Source organism: Mauremys mutica, chromosome 9 (genome assembly GCF_020497125.1).
Source record: "Mauremys mutica isolate MM-2020 ecotype Southern chromosome 9, ASM2049712v1, whole genome shotgun sequence".
Lineage (NCBI taxonomy): Eukaryota > Metazoa > Chordata > Testudines > Geoemydidae > Mauremys > Mauremys mutica.
The window spans coordinates 631,914-652,956 of NC_059080.1; the positions used below are offsets into that span (position 1 = coordinate 631,914).

The following is a 21,043-nucleotide window of genomic DNA, read 5'->3' on the forward strand; positions in this document are numbered from 1 at the left end:
ATGGGCGTCACCTGGGTACTGCCAGCAACGTGCCATAGACAGACACTGCCCCTGTTGGGCTAAGCCTGGCCTGACGCTGACTACGGGTGTAGCCAAGGCGAGGGACCCACCCTACTCTGAGCTGCCAGGGGTCGATTGCCCAGCACCTGTGATTGCTGGCAGTGGTGGGGGGCAGATGCCAGGGTGGTGGAACTGGGGCGAGCCGTGGAAATCTTGGAGCATGTTGCTGGATGGTTCCATCCCTGCCTGTCGTGCTGCTGCTCTGTCTAGTCAACGGCTCATCCATGCTGGGACCTGGAGGGGCTGGAGCAGCTGCCGTGGTGCCTGGGAGTGGGCTGCGGAGCGCGTGAGGAGTAACACACTGGACACCCCCCTGGTCCCAGCCTGCAGCCAGCTGCCCACCCGTGGCTCAGTAGCCCCACCCCGCTCAGCCCCCCCCATGCAAAGCGAGCAAATGGCGCTGCATGAGGGCTGCTCCCCAAGGCCCCTGCTGACAAACCCAGGCATAGGGCCCATGTAGCTGGCGCTGGTCAATGCCAACGAACCCCCACGCACCCATGCTGGGCTGTGGTTCCCCAGTCCCTGCCCTGGCTTTGGGACTCCTGCCTCACTCCCCGCTAGGCTCTGGTGGTCTCCTCTCCCCCCCCTCCCCAGCTGGCCTTTGAGACTCCTCCCCGTCCCCCCATACAGCTCACAGGACGCCACACTATTCAAAATAGCATTTGTTTTATTTGGAGGTTGTTACTCTGCGCAGGTGACGGTAGAAATGCATTCTGCACTCAGCACTGCTCTGCCCAGCCCCAGGCCCCCCTCCTGCTCCCGAGACCCCTGTATCTCCTGCTGCGCCCCCACACGCCCGCCCTGCCCCAAGGCCCTGCTCTGCCCCCCCATCTTTGGGGGGATCCTCTACATTGCCCTACATGGCATGAAATGGGGAATGCAGACTTGGCCGACCATCTCAGCGTATGAGCCCAAGCCCCTGGGCCTGGCTCTGGGCTCCTCTGACCAAATTGGGATGGGGGGGGGGGATTAGAGACAAGCACTTGGGGGGACGAGAGGACTCAGGCCCTGGGCGGGGGGGCGGGATCAGGTGGCAATGCCCTGGCATGAGAGTCAGGCCCTGACAGGGATTCAATGGCAGAGCCCTGGGATGGGGGGAGGGTCGGGTGACAGAGCCCTGGGGCAGGGAGGGGGGTCAGGTAGCAGAGCGAGCCCCAGGGGGTTGTGTCTGGTGGGTGGCAGAGCCCTGGAGGGGGGGATCGGGTGGCAGAGCCGGGGGGGTCAGGCGGGTGGCAGAGCCCGAGGGGACTCAGGGGGGCGGGTGGCAGAGCCCACAGGGGGTCAGGCGGGTGGCAGAGCCCGAGGGGACTCAGGGCGGCGGGTGGCAGAGCCGGGGGGAGCCAGGGGGGGCGGGTGGCAGAGCCTGGGGGGTGGGGTCGGCTGGGTGGCAGAGCCCGGGGGGGTCAGGTGGGTGGCAGAGCCTGAGGGGACTCAGGTGGGTGGTAGAGCCCAGGGGGGGGGATCGGGTGGCAGAGCCCGAGGGGGTCAGGTGGGTGGCAGAGCCCGAGGGGACTCAGGGGGGCGGGTGGCAGAGCCCGAGGGGACTCAGGGGGGTGGGTGGCAGAGCCCGGGGGGGAGGCGCAGAGCCACAGCTGTGGCTTGGGCCCCTGGAGCGAGCGAAAGGTGCCCTGCCAGCAGCCGTCATGCGGAGGGAGGCAGGAGCAGACTGCAGCCCCCCAGTCGCCCCCCCCATCCTTGGGCTGAGCTGCGCTGGGGGGTTGCTGGGGGGGTGGGTAGCCCCTGGCCTCGCACTGGCTGGGGCCCAACCCTTGCACCCCCTCCCCAGCCCACTTGTGTCTGGCCACTGATGCCTGGAGCCAGGCAGCACCAGCTGGCATGTGGCAGGCGCTGCCTCAGGGTGCCTCTGCCAGAGCCCCCCGGGCACCCGGGGGGGCAGCCTTGGGGTACGGCTCAGTGCTCCCGCGCAGCTCGTGTCCAACAGCCCAGGCCCAACGCAGCCATGGGCCTCTCCCGCCCTGGGCAAAAGCTGCTCCTCCAGTGCCGAGAAGGGAAGAAACTCAGGTCACCCCAATGTTACCCAGCTGTGCTGCATGTTCCTGCTAGCTCAGCCCTGGGCTCCCCCGCAGCCCTGCCATCACCGCTCCCTCCTGCCCCCCAGCTCCCTTCCTCCTGCCCCCCAGCTCCCTCCATCCTGCCCCCCAGCCCTGGGCTCCCCCGCAGCTCCCTCCCTCCTGCCCCACAGCCCCGGCCCCTCCATCCTGCCCCACAACCCTGCCATCACCGCTCCCTCCTGCCTCCCAGCTCCCTCCCTCCTGCCCCCCAGCCCCGTGCTCCCCCCCAGCTCCCTCCATCCTGCCCCCCAGCTCCCTCCCTCCTGCCCCCCAGCCCTGGGCTCCCCGCCAGCTCCCTCCCTCCTTCCCCCCAGCCCTGGGCTCCCCCGCAGCCCTGCCATCACCGCTCCCTCCTGCCCCCCAGCCCTGGGCTCCCCCCCAGCTCCCTCCATCCTGCCCCCCAGCTCCCTCCATCCTGCCCCACAGCCCCGGCCCCTCCATCCTGCCCCATAACCCTGCCATCACCGCTCCCTCCTGCCCCCCAGCCCTGGGCTCCCCCCCAGCTCCCTCCATCCTGCCCCCCAGCTCCCTCCCTCCTGCACCGCAGCCCTGGGCTCCCCCCCTGCTCCCTCCCTCCTGCCCCCCCGCCCTGGGCTCCCCCCCAGCTCCCTCCATCCTGCCCCCCCGCCCCGGGCTGCCCCCCAGCTCCCTCCATCCTGCCCCACAGACCCGGGCTCCCCCCCCAGCTCCCTCCATCCTGCCCCACAGCCCCAGCCCCAGCCCCTCCCTCCCGCCCCCAGCCCTGGGCTCCACCCCAGCTCCCTCCCTCCCGCCCCCCAGCCCCGGGCTCCCCCCCAGCTCCCTCCATCCTGCCCCCCAGCCCCGGGCTCCCCCCCAGCTCCCTCCATCCTGCCCCCCCGCCCCGGGCTCCCCTCCAGCTCCCTCCATCCTGCCCCACAGCCCCAGCCCCTCCATCCTGCCCCACAGCCCCGGGCTCCCTGCAGCCCCCCCAGTGCCCCTCCATCCTGCCCTGTAGGCCTGGGCTCCCCCACAACCCTGCCATTGCCCCTCCATCCTGCCCCACAGCCCCAGCTCCCTCCATCCTGCCCCGCACCCCTGGGCTCCCCCCCAGCTCCCTCCATCCTGCCCCACAGCCCCGGGCTCCCTGCAGCCCCCCCAGTGCCCCTCCATCCTGCCCTGTAGGCCTGGGCTCCTGAGTGGTGACTGCTAGGATATTGGGGTCTTTCTGGGGGGGTGGAGAAATGTCCAGCAAGGACTGAGCTGAGCCGTCAATAAAACGTACCCTGAGCCCCACACACTGTGTGACCCCCTCTGCACCATTCACTGCGCTACCCGGGTAGGGGCCCCTCCCCTCCGCACGAGCCGAGTCCTCGCCACACCAGGCTGCTTGAGCCAGGGCTCTGCTGTGCAGCTGGCTGCCGCCGTGTGGCAGGAGCCGGGCGGAGCCGGGGGCACGAGGCAGGGACAGAGGCAGAAGGTGGCGGGCAGCAGGGCTGGCGAAGGATGGGAGCAGCAATGGGACTGGCAGAGAGCAGCATGATATGGCAATGGCAGTGGTGAAAAACAGCAAGAGCCGGCAGAGGAGGGCAGGGAGGGGGTGACTGGGGACGGGGGAACTGGCAGAGGAGGGCAGGGGGGGTGAGCTGGCAGAGAATGGCGGGGGCAGGGCTGGCGGAGGACGGCAGAGAGGGGGCTGGCAGGGGACAGGGGAGCCGGCAGAGGGTGGGAGCTGGCAGAGGGCGGGGACAGGGCTGGCAGAGGATGGCAGGGAGGGGGCTGGCAGGGGACGGGGGAGCCGGCAGAGGAGGGCAGGGGGGAGCTGGTGGAGGATGGCAGGGAGGGGGCTGGCAGGGGACGGCAGGGAGGGGGAGCCAGCAGAGGACGGCATGGGGGGAGCTGGCAGGGGATGGCAGGGAGGGGGCTGGCAGGGGACAGGGGAGCCGGCAGAGGACGGCGTGCGGGGAGCTGGCAGAGGATGGCAGGGAGGGGGTGGCAGGGGACGGGGGAGCCGGCATAGGAGGGTGGGGGGGAGCTGGCAGAGGAGGGCGGGGACAGGGCTGGCAGAGGACGGCAGGGAGGGGGTGGCAGGGGACGGGGGAGCCGGCAGAGGACTAGGCTGGAGGGGCGTTAGCAGGGTTTAGTAAGGAGGGCGGCGGTGTAGCAGGGTATTAGTGAAGGGGTGGGGGTCCTAGGCCGTGTGGTAGGACGAGGTGGCAGTGGCTGTTGGCAGAGGAGTGCTGGCAGCGCAGAGCGACGCTCACAGACTTGGGCCATAGCACACACGTTATTTGGCTGAAATACACAGACATGAACTACAGGGAAGGGGAAATATCAAAAATAGAAAAGGGGGCTGCACGTCAGCCCCGTGGGGACGTGCCCTGCCGGCCCAGGCTGCGGGCTGGGGGCATGGCCCAGATGGTCTCTCTTGGGAAGGCAGCGGGCGGGGGCCCGGCTGGTGGGGTGGGAGCAGTGGCACACACTGAGATTCTAACTGGCTTTTTTACTTTATATCAAGAACACCTGGTTTAAAATCTTTACAAAGGACAAAATGCAGCGACTCCGTTAGTGTGTAAAGAACTAAAGATCTGCTTAAAAAACATCTCTGCAAAGAGACACGACCGACACAAAAGAGATTCTCTGCAGCAAGAGGAGCAGAGGTGCTGGGCCCACACCTAGGGTTGGTCTGCCAGATGGGGCACCGAGCCCCCCCCGCCCAGCGCCAGACCGGGCACCAAGCCCCCCCGCCCAGCGCCAGACCGGGCACCGAGCCCCCCCCGCCCAGCGCCAGACCGGGCACTGAGCCCCTCCTGCCCAGCGCCAGACCGGGCACCGAGCCCCTCCTGCCCAGCGCCAGACCGGGCACCAAGCCCCCCCCCCGCCCAGCGCCAGACCGGGCACCGAGCCCCCCCCCGCCCAGCGCCAGACCGGGCACCAAGCCCGCCCCCCCGCCCAGCGCCAGACCGGGCACCGAGCCCCTCCTGCCCAGCGCCAGACCGGGCACCGAGCCCCTCCTGCCCAGCGCCAGACCGGGCACCGAGCCCCTCCTGCCCAGCGCCAGACTGGGTACTGAGTCCTCCCACCCAGCGACAACCCGGGCACCGATCCCACCACCCAGTGCCAGTGGCCCAAGGCAGCTGCTTCACACCACAATTTGACAGAGTGTTGGAGCCTTTTCCATGGCACTTTGAATGGCAAATTTCAATCAACCCAACAGGTCCAGTGGAAAGAGAATGCCAAGGACAGCTCCTAGCCAGTCCCCAATGTACTTGTGAGGAGGGGAGAGGGCTCCGGGAGGCACCACCTCCCGAGTGGTGCAGAGTCCTCTAGTGCCATGTCCAGGCCAGGGGGAAGGCACGCCATCACCTCCTCCCTAGACGAGTCCTTCTCAGTGTCCTGCACGGGGGCTTCCAGCGGGATGCAGCGTGCAGGGCTGGGTGACGCTCTCTGCACATGCTCTGCTGGCGTTCTCCTGCACCGCTCTGGCTGGGCCCTGCTGCCCCGGCGTCAGCCCTCTCAGCACACGGAGAGTCAAAGCACTTTACAAAATAAAAACAGAAGAGCGAGCGAGCGAGCCGGAGGAGCGAGCAGCCCACCTGTCCCGCAGCAGGGGTCCTGCCAGCCCTGGGGCTCTGCTCCACCTGCCAGGTGGGTCCGTCTGTGTGTGCTGCCCAATCTGCATCCGTCAGCTCCTGCCAGTGTCCTCTGTGTGCGTGGATGTGAGCGGGCATGGGTGGGCACAGCCCCTGGAGCTATACCCTGGTGGTGGAGTGTGAGTGCGGGAGCCCCGTACTGTTGAACCCTGCTGCAAAGGTGTTGTAGGGGTGCAGGGTCTGTAAGCCCACCAGGGAGTTGGGGATCATGGTGATGGTGTTGGGGGTCATCAGAGGGATGTCGTCTGGGGAGCGGCGCAGGGTCAGCGTGTAGTCGGGCAGGGAGGTGAGCCGCAGGGCATCGTGCGCCTGCCCTGACTCGCACTCATGGTGGGCCTGGTTCATCTGCAGGGAGGGGATCTCCTCCTCGGGCGTGTGGCCCCTGTCGTTGGGGGCGCTGCGCTGGGGGCTGGGCTGGCGGTGCGTGTCCTGCCGGCGCTTGTCCTTGCGGTAGTAGAGCGCAGCAAAGGCCAGCACGTTGAGGAAGAGCAGGGAGGCCCCCACAGCGATGGTGACGCTCAGCTCGGTGGAGTAGTCCCGGGGGTTCTCGATCAGCAGCGTGCCAGCCTCCTGCTCCGGGCTCCACTTCTCCCTGGGGTTCTCGCTGTTGTAAGCCGGGGAGATAGCCGGGCGCTTGGTAGTCCAGATTTTGCCGTTGGGCCGGCGGGTGATGTGTGAGTTCTGCGTGGCGTCTGGCGGCGGCACTTTGGTGGTGGTCGAGGTATAGTGGAACATGTCGTGCAGGTTGTACAGGTGGGGCACCAGGTGCTTCCAGAAGGCCACCTTGGTGGCTCGGTAGTGGTCTCGCACTCTCGGCTTCAGGCCGATGTGCAGGTACAGCTGGTCGCGAGGGTTGTACTTGGACCATGCCACTTCCTCAAAGCGGTTGGCCTTGGTGTGAATGAACTTGGTGTCCTGGGGGACAGGCTTGTTGGGGTCCCTGGGAAACAGAACGGAAACCGTCCATGTGGCACTGGAGAAACACGCAGAGACAGGGTGCTGCACAGAGCTCTGCGGGAGACATGCAGACAGGGCCCAGCCCATCGGGAGAGGCACTACCAGGGCGTTAGAGCCACAGAGACAGCAGAACGGCCCCTGCTGGGGCTCATCAATCCCGACCCACGGCCAACACTCCTTGATTCTCACCTCGGGTCTCATGCTTCCCCCCCATTGTCAGAGCTGGGCACCTGGCTGTAGTGAGGGGCTCCTGCACAGAGACAGTGTAACACAGGCTTAAGCTAAACCCACCCCGACCCCCGGCTCGTGTGAAATCTCCATTGGACTCAGCCCTCCAGAATGGCAAGGTAGGTCCCTGACCCAGCTGCGCACCAGGCTGCTCCAGCCAGAGCTGAGCAGGCCAATGGAACAAACCTACCGCAGCGTAGCAACCCCCAGGGATTTCCCAGCATCCTCCCAGTGCCTCAAGGAATTACAGTACGCCCCTCCAAGGCCCGGCCTGTGGAGAAGGCTCTGCAGCGATGCCCTGCCCCCTTGAGGAGTCACTGTCAGGGCCGGATCCTCCCCTTAGTGCCAGACTCCTGGCCCCAGAGTGTGGTAGGGCCCCGCATGCCCCAGAGAGAGGGTGCACACACACACACACACGTGCGGGGAGGGAGGGCGCATGCACACACACACACGGGGAGGGAGAGTGCACGTACACACACACACACACAGAGGGACTGCACACGTGCACATGGGGAGGGAGCACAGACCCCCTGTGGCGAACTGGGAATGTTCTTAATGTTTTCTCTGAATACAGTGTTGGTGCCTCAGTGTCCCCCAGGCAGTTCTTAAGTCTCTAGGTGGTGGGATCAGGGTATATGGTTGCTACAGAGCAAAGGGCCAGTGCACCTAAATGCCTGACACTCTGTCTCCTAGCAACAGATGGCCTGGGCCCCTCCTCTGCAAAGGTGCCAACTGAAGGTGTTGGAGACAGAGAGGTCAGGTGACCTCCTGGCCCAGGAAAGGAGCTGAGCAGAGGGGGAGGGGCTGGGGGGGGTGTCAGTCTGGAGCTGGCTGGGACGAGGAGTGAAGTGCAGACGTGGGGGTCTGGCTCACTGCCCCCCAGAATGAACCCGGCTGAGGGGTCCCATTCTCGGTACCTACAAGCTCTGTGTTAGACCCTGTTCCTGTCATCGAATAAACCTCTGTGTTACTGGCTGGCTGAGAGTCACGTCTGACTGCGCAGTGGGGGTGCAGGACCCTCTGGCTTCCCCAGGACCCCGCTAGGGCGGGCTCGCTGTGGGAAGCGCATGGAGGGGCAGAGGATGCTGAATGCGCCAAGGTCAGACCCAGGAGGTGAAGCCGTGTGAGCTTCTTGCCCTGCAGACAGTCTGCTCCAAGGGAGAGGAGGCTCCCCAGAGTCCTGCCTGGCTTGGTGGGGAGCAGTTCCAGAGCATTGCCTGGGGACTCCGTGACACCCCCTTCCTCTGGAAAGGTGCACACACACACACACACACACGTGCGGGGAGGGAGGGTGCATGCACACACACACACATGGGGAGGGTGCACGCACGCACACGCACACACATGCGGGGAAGGAGGGCGTGCACACACACACACACACACACACACAGAGGGACTGCACACATGCACATGGGGAGGCAGCACAGACCCCCTTCCTCTGGAAAGGTGCACGCACACACACACACGTGCGGGAAGGGAGGGCGTGCACACACACACGTGTGGGGAGGGAGGGCACAGACACACACACGTGCGGGAAGGGAGGGCACAGACACACACGCGTGCGGGGAGGGAGGGCACAGACACACACGCGTGCGGGGAGGGAGGGCACAGACACACACACGCACGCACAGAGAGATGTGTGACTCGATGCCCCCCTGCAGTCACATCCTAACCACTGTAATAATGTTCATAGAAAATATGCCTTACGAGGTATCACTTGAGAACTAGTAACTCACTGGTCAATAATAGCACGGTGCCGTGTGTGCAGCACGTGTGTATGTCCAGTTAGGAACATAAGACGAAATGACGACTGAAGTGTGTTTACCAGACAAGTCTGGGGAGGGGCTGAGCCTGTTTCTCAAAGACAAAGGACAAGCTGACACCTCTTGCCAGGTGTCAACGTTGACTGGCCATCACCAGTCAGGTGGCCATTCTTTGGCAGCAAGGGGGTGCAGGAACAGATCCATCGGTGATTTAGCAAACAGCATGGAACCTCTTTCACCACGAGGTCTCCCTCCGTCCTCACAGTGGGAAGGAACTTTACCTCAGGAAACCCTCAGGAAAACACATTTCAAAGGGGAACTGGACTAGAAAAGTGTGGGGCTAAAACACCCCAGGGATTTGCTCTCTCACTCTCACTCTCGACAGTGGTTTTCAACCTGTGGGCTGCAGCTCTTTGGGGGTCCGCACACTCTGGCTAAGTTTCCAAAGGGGCCCGCACCTGCATTTAAAATTTGTTATGGGCCTGCAAATGAAAAGAGGTTGGGAACCACTTCACTAAGCGGGCAAAGGAACCAGGTTTGGACTTTGGCAGGGACTGTGACATGAACATTTAGTCAGCCCTGTTGCTGGGAGCATGTGGTAGGGATTTGACCTTGAACCACGTCTAGCTCATTAAGTCTCAGTTACTGGAAAGTGTTTTAGCTTTATTTCTCTCGTAACCATTTCTCATGTTACTGCCTTACACCTGTATTCTGCCTTCCAATCTAGCTCTCTGTACTTAAACAAACAGGTTGGTGTTTTTAAGCAGACCTACTCCAGTTCTGTGCTGACACTGACCGCCAATTAAAGTAGTAACCTGTTGTGCACTGACCCCTTACAGGGGCAATGGATCTCTAATATCTAAGTGCCCGGGAAAGAACTGGACAGTGCAGAAGACACGTTTTGGGGGAAAATTCAGGACTGGCCATGTGTCAGGGTCACCCCGCAGGTAGCAACCAAGGCTGTGACAGGCAGAGTGTGCCTGGTGGGATGAGTGCTGCTCGACCAGGGCTCCAGCTACACGCAGCCACTCAGGGTGTGTCCTGCATGCTGGTGGCTGGAGAGGGAGAGGGAGCTGTAACAGCAAAGCACGGTGAGATCCCCAGTTTATGGGGCAGATGGTGACACAACCCTTATTAGTCTGGATTGCACCCCAGGGTGTGACTGTGCAAACACACACACACACACACACACACACAGGGAAGGTGTGCAGACACACTCTCCTGCCACACTAATACAAAACTGCAGTAAGGCACATGCACACATGCATGGGAGGTGCACGTGGACACACACACAGGGAGGGTGCATGCACACATGCCCACCCCCCAGGAAGGAGGTGTGCACCCACCCATGTGCAGGGATGTGTGTACGCACACACACACAGGTCCACAGAGATGCACACAACCCCCTCCACTCACAGGAAGGATGAACATACATACATATGGGGAGTATCAGAGGGGTAGCTGTGTTAGTCTGGTTCTGTAGAAGCAGCAAAGAATCCTGTGGCACCTTATAGACTAACAGATGTTTTGCAGCATGAGCTTTCGTGGGTGAATACCCACTTCTTCGGATGCAAGCAGTGGAAATTTCCAGGGGCAGGTGTATATATAAGCAAGCAAGAAGCAAGCTAGAGATAACGAGGTTAGATCAATCAGGGAGGATGAGGCCCTGTTCTAGCAGTTGAGGTGTGAACACCAAGGGAGGAGAAACTGCTTTTGTAGTTGGCTAGCCATTCACAGTTCTTGTTTAATCCCGAGCTGATGGTGTCAAATTTGCAGATGAACTGAAGCTCAGCAGTTTCTCTTTGAAGTCTGGTCCTGAAGTTTTTTTGCTGTAGGATGGCCACCTTAAGATCTGCTATGGTGTGGCCAGGGAGGTTGAAGTGTTCTCCTACAGGTTTTTGTATATTGCCATTCCTAATGTCTGATTTGTGTCCATTTATCCTTTTCCTTAGAGACTGTCCAGTTTGGCCGATGTACATAGCAGAGGGGCATTGCTGGCATATGATGGCATATATTACATTGGTGGATGTGCAGGTGAATGAACCAGTGATGGTGTGGCTGATCTGGTTTGGTCCTGTGATGGTGTCGCTGGTGTAGATATGTGGGCAGAGTTGGCATCGAGGTTTGTTGCATGGACTGGTTCCTGAGCTAGAGTGACTATGGTGCGGTGTGCAGTTACTGGTGAGAATATGCTTCAGGTTGGCAGGTTGTCTGTGAGCCCTGCCACCCAAGGCCTGTGAAAGTGTGGGATCATTGTCCAGGATGGGTTGTAGATCCCTGATGATGCGTTGGAGGGGTTTTAGCTGGGGACTGTATGTGATGGCCAGTGGAGTCCTGTTGGTTTCTTTCTTGGGTTTGTCTTGCAGTAGGAGGCGTCTGGGTACACGTCTGGCTCTGTTGATCTGTTTCCTTATTTCCTCGTGCGGGTATTGTAGTTTTGAGAATGCTTGGTGGAGATTTTGTAGGTGTTGGTCTCTGTCTGAGGGGTTAGAGCAGATGCGGTTGTTCCTCAGTGCTTGGCTGTAGACAATGGATCATGTGGTGTGCCCGGGATGGAAGCTGGAGGCATGAAGGTAGGCATAGCGGTCCGTAGATTTAAACACAGCTCAGGATTAAACAAAGACTGTGAATGGCTTGCCAACTACAAAACCAGTTTCTCCTCCCTTGGTTTTCACACCTCAGCTGCTAGAAGAGGGCCTCATCCTCCCTGATTGAACTAACCTCGTTATCTCTAGCCTGCTTCTTGCTTGCATATATATATATATACCTGCCCCTGGAGATTTCCACTACTTGCATCCGAAGAAGTGGGTATTCACCCATGAAAGCTCATGCTCCAAAACGTCTGTAAGTCTATAAGGTGCCACAGGACTCTTTGCTGCTTTTACATATGGGGAGGGCATGCACTCAAACACACACACAGGGAGGTGGGCACACACAGAGGGAAGCAGGCACGCACACACACATAGACGCACGCACAGGGAGGCAGGCACGCATACCCACACACGCAGGCACACACACACAGGGAGGCGCATGCACACGAACACATACACAAAGAGGCATGCACGCACACGTGTGCAGACACACACACGGAGGTGGATGCACACACACACATGAAGGCTGGCACACACGCACACACACAGGGAGGTGTGCACACAGAGGGAGGAGCATGCACACACACATGCGTGCACACACACACAGGGAGGTGGGTACACATACACAGGGAGGGGGACAGACACACACAGACCCCACACACAGACCCCATACATAGGCCCAGGGAGGGCAGAGCATCCCTCACCCCGTCTTGGCGAAGTTGGTCCAGTACGTCATCACCACGGCACTGAGCATGACGTCATTCTTGGAGAAGTTGCAAGGGAAGAGGTCAGTGGGGCCAATCATGGGGATCCCGAAGACGTAAGGCACCTCGTCTCCATGGGCCGCGTCAGACCATGCAGGTTTCATGAGGCTCTGGCAGTGGTGGTAGAAGGCGTAGAAATAGGTTGGGGAGCCATAGCGGGCATGCAGGTCAGCCGTCACCACTGACGGCTCCACCCACTGGTGGTCAGTGAACAGGGCCACCAAGGTTTTGCGACGTGTCTCGGGGTTGTCCCTGTCCGCCCAGTCTGTGTACATGAACTTGATGGTCTCCCGCAAGGTGTCCTTCCCCTCTGGGTAGCCATATAGGTTATCCACAAAGTTGGAGACGGAGTAGTCAAAGTCACTGCCCGAGACACCATCCTCGGGATCCACCACACCCTCCACAAACTTCAGCCCCTCACCCTGGTTCACCCCCAGCATGATGTCGTAGTTCAGGAACTCGCCTTGCTCCATCAGGATCTCAGGGTCGTCCGGGATGACATCTCCATCGATGACGGGCCCGAAGGCCACGTGGTAGCGAGCTGGCTGGATATCTTGCTCCACCAGCTCCTTGGCACTCTTCTGTCGCAGACAATCCACCATGTCCACAGTGTCCAGCACGTTGCAGCCCACCTTGTCGGCCAGCAGGCTGGTATACTTCACAGGCTGGTAGTTGACTGCCCAGCTGGAGAGAGCAGAGCCACTCTGGATGATGGCTCTTTGGAAGAGACCTGCAGGCAAAGAAGAGCATGAATGGCAGCTCATGGCAGGGGCACTCTAGGCACAGCACCAGCTCCTCTGTCTAGGAGCCCCCAAACACACACTCATCCCACGTGGGGGGATAGAAGCAGGGACTCCGGCTTCAGGAGAGGCCCTTGCTGCAGGACTGGACCCTGGGGGGCATGGGACATTGCCTGCAGGCCTCTTCCTGCTGGCCTCCCCCCTCAGGGCAGGCAAGAGTGAGATGCGAGTCTAACTTATAGGCACCTAAAGGATCTCTAATGCAGAGCCCCATGGGCAGCTTGCCTCAGGGCTGCATCTAATGCAGCATCCCCTGGGCCCCAACAATCTCAGGAACGTCTAACTCATAGGATTGGACTGTCTGCCCCCGGGGCCTGAGACAATTACAGCGCTGGCTGCCAGTGATTCTGGTGCCAGGCCCGCTGCACTAGGTGCTGTAAAACACAGGCAGCGTCTCCTCTGCAAGCAGCTAAGAGAGTAACTCACTGCAGAGGGGAGACGCGCACTTGACCAATTCCCTTGTAGCACAGCCAGACAAGCGGAAGCAGAGGACAGTTCCCTAGGGGTCTGGACACAGACACACGTCACACTCTCTCAGCCTGCGTTTGTTAGCAGTTCCTTCAAAGCAGCGGGAGTACAGAGTTGCAGATACGCAAGGTACAGTGGGACCATGCCTGTGACCTGCAGCAGCAGCATACTCAGTGCTACACAACTGGGGCCTGGCCCCACGGAGCCTACAGGCAAAGCAGAAAACAGAGCAGCTATGCCCCAGAAGTGGGTGATGCTCCTGCCCTGCTGGAGTCCAGCAGCCTCCCGCCCACCTCTTGAAGAGAGCTGGTGATGGCACCACAGAATCCCTCAGCTGTCCCAGCTCCTCTGCCCTGGCACGACCCTTCAGAGTGTTGGTAGCTGGCAGAGCTACGCCTGTGCTAGGGCAGCTTAACCCTGCATGTCCCATTCAGCTGCTCCCTCTGGGTACCACCCCACCCCCACCCCCGAGACACACTTCCTGCCCAGCTGGGCCCAGCTCTCTGCCAATGCAGGCCTCGCAGGGCACAAAGGAGGCCTTTCTGCTGGAGGGAACACAGGAGGGAGTGGACTCTTGCCCTGGAAAGCAGGGCCACAAAGGCCCTGGCCCAGGCAGAGGAATTCATGGCCAGACTCCAGCTCCGCATCAATGGAACATGTGCTCAGAATACAAAGGACTCCCAGGAAATGGAGCCCGCGGGGGCTGAGCTGGGATGCGATGGGGCTTGGAGTGCACACCCTGGGGCTCTCTGCTCCCCAGCCTGCTCAGGCCACAAGAGCCCTGGGGGAGTGGAGAGCTCAGCCCAACGGAGATCTAGCTGTGTCCCCGGTGCAGACAGTGCTGCCAGCCCAGCTTTGTCCTGGCACCTGCCAGCAGCACAAGGGCTACAGGACTAAGGTAACATGGCAGCTTCCTGACACCCGTCCTGCCAAATACCAGTTATTTCCCTGGGTCAGGATACCGTCTGGGTGGCACCAGGGAACCGCCCCAGCCCAGCTTCTCTGCCAGGGGTTCCTACTGGGAGCAGCAGGAGGGAGCAGGGCTGGCTGGACTATGGGGGTGGGGGGCCTTTGGACACCAGGATTCCCACACGGGATTTGCCCAGGGGCCCCGCTTGCCCAGGCTCCTGGTCTTGACCTTTTCCATAGCAGGCCTGCCCCCGCCTAGCTAGGACCTAGCCAGCACGCCCTCCAGTGGGCACAAAGGGAAGGGCGAAGGGGTTCCCTAGCTCCAGTGCAGAAGCCCTTCTGTAGTCAGTTCTGGAGGAAGCTGCTTCCCAGCCCCAGCCAGGCTGAACTCTAGCTGAGGCTGGACGCTGGAGGGTACCAGGTCCATGACACCCATCCAGAAGCAAGGGTATCTGTAAAGTGACTGTGACCAGCCTTACCCAAGCACCCCCCAATCTTCATCTTGCTCTCTGCTACTCCAGCAGCCCCACTGAGTCTCTTGCAGGCTCCTGATTGTGATGTGCTCAGAGAATAGATTTGTTTTTCTCTCTATTTGTGCTTCACAACCCCCTACCGCCTACACACAGATTTTTGTGCCAATATAATGGTGCCGGGGAGTGATTTTTTAACATACTTCTACCAGCACGCTCTCAGGGTGGATCAGTTAGCCAGATAGCGAACGTGCCATAGGCAGCTCATCCCCTGCCTACCCAGGAACAGCTATTCCAGGACAAGGCGAGTGGCTGTACTGCTTACGCTGGACAGATGCAGTGTAGGCACCTTTATGTGCAGACAAGCCCTTAGCCTCCTAATTTCCACCATTCTTCTGCCATCGTTTATGCTCCTTCCTCTTGGCCCTGTCAGGGCTGCATTTCCTGGTTTGCCTTTTAGCCAGACCAGGTTCTCTCTTGCTTTCCTGTGTTCTTGCCTGGGCAGAGATTCACCTGTTGCTGCAACTCCCTCCTGGCTGCGGAAACACTTTCCTCGCTAACGCTGAGGATTTTAATGTGTTTTCTGACATGCTCCCTCCTGGTTGGAAATGCCCCACTATTTGGCCAGTGCACAGGGGCAACCCTACCCCAAGGATCCTGAGCTGCCTTATATGGAATGCTACCAATTTCTCCATTCCTGCTATGCCTTCCCCTGCACGGAGAGGGGTGCGGGTTCCAGCCCGGGGGGGTGTGTGTGTGGCTACACTGCAATCCCAACTGCCATTGCAGCAGAGGTAACAATCACAGTGAAGACGCAATCCCAGGCTCTCTAGCACCTGCGCCGTCGCTGCTCTGTTTAGCCCTGTTAGCGCGCTGCCCAGGCTGCAGTCACACTTGAGCTGCGGTCCCTCCCTGAAGAGACCAAATTTACAAGAAAAATAACCTAAATGTCCCTTGGGCGAACAGAGGTGGCTCTGAGACCAGAGATGGCTCCCCTCCGCTACGCACCAAGCCCCTCCCCACCCTCAGCCACATTAATGAACCACAATCGCTGTGGCTTACCGTTAGCTGAATGGGAACTCAGACAGTGCGCAGCCCAGGGGATTTTGCCATCCTCCCCAAGGCTCACAAGCACACGCAGCATTTTGGCACAGCAATTTACACTATGGGAGCAGATCTCAACAGGTCCCAAGAGCCTGGGCAGTGAGAACTCACTCAGCACGGCATGCTGGGCTAGTGCCCAGCTCAGCAGACACTGCCGATGGCAGGAGCTTCCCGGTGGCAAACAGGAATAGGTTTTGTTGGAATTATTTTGGGTATTTTAAACTACAGAAAGAAAAGTCTGAATAAATGGAGACAAGGGTGTCCAAAGCCTCAGAGCAAGGGACTGTTTTCCAGGACTCTTAACCACATCCCAGTGGAATAGGGTTGGGCTTTCCCCACTCATGGCATCTGCAGGGGCACACCGTGCCATCTGGCTAGTGCACAAGAACCAGGGAAAGTGAGCAGCTGGCTTTCAGGGTCCACCCGCAGAGTGGGCAGGGGGGCCGGAACCATCACTGCTGGGATTAGCTTTGCACAACAAACACACATACTGGCATTTGGGGAGCAATGGCACATGTGGGCACTAGGATTGATTTGGTTGAGCTTCTGACCCTCTAGTGCTTTGCAGGGCAGGGACTGTTTACTGCTTCAGATGAATTGGCATCAGAAGTTGAATCCTGTTTTCTGTACATCAATGGGCAGGGGAACCACCCCGGTGCTCAGTGGCTGTCAGTGCTGGAGCCCCTAGGCACACAGGAGGTTGGTTCGTGGGTTGCCAGGGGACTGTGCCAGTCAGTGGTACTGGCTGTTCACTCCCATAAAGCTGAAGCGGTGGGCTTGTGCTGTTGAATGTTTTCAGCCGTACTTCTCTGGAGGGCTGGCTCAAACTCATGGTTTCTTTATAGCTCAGAGGTCCACAGAGCTTCCCCTTGTAAAGCCAGCTTGAGGCCCCCAGGGGATTGTATTTGGAGGGCCAGGGATGTCTGACTTAGGATACCTTCAATTACTGCCTTGGTAAGAACAAGGGGGTTGGGGTTTCTTGAGACGTGCGGACAGTCACTGTCACTATATCTCAGCAGTAACTGTGCTTTTCCTTGGCAGGAGGGCATCAGAGGCTGAGGCTGGAGAGGGGGTGGAGCCCAGGGAGCAGTAGGAGAGGAGAATTTACATTGTTGAAGACAAAATGAAACCATCCCAGCAGCGTGTGGGCAGTGCCCGCTAGCCCATCCATCTTGTGCATTGGCCGGGCCCTGGCGAGCTGCTGCACTTTAAACACTATTGAAAACGATACAGCCTAGCTCTGCTGCTCAGAGCTTTGAAACTGTCCCACTGAGCGCCGTGGTTAGGGTGACCTAGCCCCCCTGTGGAGACGCGGCTAGGTTGACAGAAGGGTTTTTCCATCACTTGGAGGTGGGTTACCTAGACTGACAGACTCCCCGCCCCCCGGCGCTGTAGGAAGCATCTACACTTCAGCGCTACAGTGGCACACTTGCAGTACTGTGGTTGTGCTCCTGTAGTATAGGCAGACCCTAGTTCTGAACTCTCAGGCTGTTGTGTCCAGGGGCCGTGCTGAGCCCATGTGTCACAGGGAGTTTCCAGGAGGTGTAACCCTCATGTGGGTAATGGCATCAGCACCTCAGCAGACTGCAGGCTCTTTATCTTAGAGCTGGGGGGTCATTCCAGGGGGGCTCTCAGGTCCCTGACTGATGTGTACAGTGCAGAGGACAGGGTGTTTTACTCCTCTGTGTGCATGGCTGCCTGGGATAGCCGCTGTCTATTTTCTCAGCCACTCTTGTTTGCGGCAGCTTTAAGGTTCTGGCTGCCAGATGGGGTTGGGAGCGGTTTTAAAATCTATGCAGCAGCAATTACCCTCCTGCTTGTTAATGAGTGTCTGTTGGGTAAAGACAGTGCTGGTGGTTTGTTTCCTGGCAAGGAATCCACTTTGATTTCAATGTCTTACATTGGGGGGTGCTTTCCCCAGGGCAGCCTGGTACAGCGCATCTCCCTCTGCCTCTGCCTTTCACAATGCTGGGAGAGGAGGCACTAATTAGTGATTCATTAACAGCTCTTGATCACTTATCTTATTAAAGTAAAACCTAGGAAGCCTACAACCACCTGATCTTTGCAGCTCTGAAGCCCATCCCCATGTGGCCCCTCCTCTCCCCCCACCCTCCTGTCATATCTTGCCCTAGAATTAGTGCAGTGCCCAGCCCAAGGGGGTCCTGATCATAAATACCAAGAATAATGGCAGCAGGCGCACCAGTACTCCAGGGCCAGCACGGTCCCTCGGGGCACCTCTTACACGGTACTGGGCACTGCACCCACATACCCCGGCCCCACAGCAGTTGCCATAGCTAAGACAACAGAGGCCTTGGCTCCCCTCCTGTGTGGGTGATAGCCTGACCCCATGACCATGAGGGGGAGGGTCCAGAGCCCAGGCTCCAGCCCGAGCCCAATCACCTACACTGCAATGTTTAGCCCCAGGAGCCAGGCCAAGCCGCCTGTCTTTTACTCCGGTGCAGACTGTCCCCTCAGAGCCCAGGGCTGCCTGCTCCAAGCCCAGGATTCCTGGGGCAGAGGGGGCTGCTGCAGGGGGAGAGGAAAGGCCGGGCTATGAGCGGGGCCCTGCTCTGCGGCCTCTCAGGCAGTCGCTTCCCCCTTGGGGGCTCTCTCCCCTCTTCCACGCTGGGCTTTTAGTCTGAATACCAAGCAAAGCAAACGACCTCCAGTAACCCCAGCCGCTGCTGCGGTTTCCATCCCTCCTGGGGCCCCCGACCCACTGCTCCGCTGGATTGCCGTGTGGCAGGGCAGAACGCCATGTCCGAGGCAGAGAGCTGGCGCCTGCAGTCCAGGGCCCATGAACGAGGCAGCCCCCTGCCATCTTTCTCCAGGTAAACAACTCCCCTCCCCCAGCGCTGCGGCCGGTGCGGGCACACTGGGCATGTGCAGGCTCTGAGACGCCCAGGGGAATGAATGGGCAGGAGCTGGCTGGGCACCATCTGGGCAGACGAGCAGAGAATCAGCATCCCAAGCAGGTGTAACTGTTTGGCTAGGAAAAAAACCTGAGGCTCTGCAGCGGTGGGTCTGCCCAGCCAGAAATGATCTCTGCAAAGAGTGCGACCCCCGCCTGTCACAACCCAACACCAGCCTGCCTCTGCAGCATTCCTGCAACGGAGAGAGCCAGCCTGCACGCTGCTGAGTGTGTGCGCGCACACATGCACGTGCACACTCACGCACACAGGCTCCTCACCCTCTTGAGGTGCAGAGAAAACCATTCCCCCTCCCACTGGCATTCACCAGCTCCAGAGAAATCCATATCCTGCACACACATTACACACACCTGCTCCTATAGGTGTGTGTACATGCACTAGGAACACACACCTGCTCCTACAGGCAGATTTTCACCAATATCTAGACACTGACACCCGACTACATGCACACAGACTCCTGCAGGGAGGCACACAACACACCCATTCTCTACACCAGTGGCTCTCAACCTTCCCAGACTTCTGTGCCCCTTTCAGGAGTCAGATCTGTCTTGCGTACCCCAAGTTTCACCTCACTTACAAACTACCTGCTTACAAAATCAGACCTAAGAATACAATGGTGTCACAGCACCGTATTACTGGAAAATTGCTGAATTTCTCATTTTTACCATATAATTATAAAATTCATCAGTTGGAATATAAATCTTACTTATTTTTCAGTGTACAGTATATAGAGCAGTACAAACAAGTCATTGTCTGTATGAAATTTTAGTTTGTACTGACTTCGCTACTGCTTTTTATGTCGCCTGTTGTACAAATAGGCAAATATCTAGATGAGCTGATGCACCCCTGGCAGAGCTCTGTGTACCCCCGGGGGTACATGTACCCCTGGTTGAGAACCCCTGCTCTCCACAAACCTGCACCTCCACAGATGTTGCACACATGCAGAGAGTGTTACGTACATGCACACACTTCTGGGAATACACATGAACAGGCCTGCTGCCTGCGTACAGCCAGGATGCAAACCCCACCCCCACTCAAACACACCCTGCCGGCATCCAGAGGAGGAAGAAGTAGCTTGTCCATGTGGTAGCTCCTGCAGGGAGAGCCTAGGGTTTTCCCCAACCAGCTCACACACAGGGACACTGCAGCTGCCTTGCCCATGCTAGGAGTCCCAGTGCCTGGGCGAAGGCACTAACCCCACCATCTGGCCTTGTGCAGACAAGGCTTTTGGCTAGTAACTGCTTCAGGTGCCATAAGACATAATGTCCATCTGCAGCCTCGTGGAGCAGGGCTGAGCAGAGCCAGGCTGCTGCCTGCCATCGCCTTTCCAGAGGTGTGCGCCCAGTTAGAGCCCGTTCTTGAGGACAGCTGCACAAGGAAAGAACTGGAGAAAGCCAGATCCAGCCCTAGGGACACACACCAGGAGGCAGTGCTCAGCTGTACAGCGAGAGGCACAGTGCACACACCTCAGTGGAAACCAAGGCCCATCCCAAAGAGGAGCACTTCCCAGACATGACAGCCCATAGCATAAGTCTCAAACGGTGGCTGGAGAAAGCAGCTTTTAGGCTGGGCTGATTGAGGGAAGTGGCTGCAGTTGGGGCCACGCCCCAAACAGACTCAGCTGGCCCTATAAAAGCTGTGAGCCAGAAGCCCACATAGTCTCTCTGTTTGAAAAGGGAGAAGGGTCTGACTGCAGAGAACTAGACACACGGTACCTGAGTGAAGCAGGGCTGAGGAGCTCTAGCCTGGAAAACCCCAGGCTGCGGCCTAGCATTGGGCTAACAGGTACTGGGGGTTGCAGAGGCAGCCCAGGGGTAGGCCAAGGCAGCAGGTCCAAACCCTCCTTGCCAGTGGTAAGTAGGCTGATAACTGCAGTCTGCCCCAGGGTGTGGGGCTAGACAATGACTAGCAGTAGCCTGATACTGAGGTGATGTGGGGGGGGGTCCCTTGGGGAGGGGAGACCCTAAGACTGAGGGGATTTCTGCTAGGGAGCAGCATCCCAGGTAAAAAGGCACCGGGTCCAGGGAGGGACACGGGGGGCCAGAGGACAGGTGGATCACTGGCCTGCAGAGGGCGCTCCAGAGCTGGAACAAGCTAATTCCCAGGAGTCACCAGCAGGAGGCGCCGCAGGGGTGAGTCCACTCTTCTACATCACCCATCAGAACACAGACCCTCACAAGCGGGGCTGTAGTCCCTCTGGAGAGACCCCCCAGCGATGCACCCCAGAGAGCCACTGGCACACGCCCACACACAGTCCTGTACCCCACTCCAACATGTCCCTGCCCCCACCCAGATAGCCACCCCACCCCATCCCGG

General features: G+C 59.6%; 1 protein-coding gene across 12 annotated transcripts in view; it reads right to left on the reverse strand.

Annotated features, from left to right (window-relative positions):
* Positions 1-5,053: 5,053 nt before the first annotated feature.
* The window catches only part of NLGN3 (neuroligin 3), a 93,470-nt gene continuing 77,480 nt past the window's right edge, over positions 5,054-21,043 (reverse strand). For all 12 annotated transcript variants that reach the window (XM_045029564.1, XM_045029562.1, XM_045029563.1 and 9 more), the window contains 2 exons: positions 11,987-12,776; positions 5,054-6,683 (listed from right to left, as the gene is read on the reverse strand). In XM_045029564.1, the coding sequence (XP_044885499.1) occupies positions 5,843-6,683; positions 11,987-12,776 (1,631 nt within the window). In that variant the 3' untranslated portion in view covers positions 5,054-5,842. The remainder of the gene's footprint in view (positions 6,684-11,986; positions 12,777-21,043) is intronic.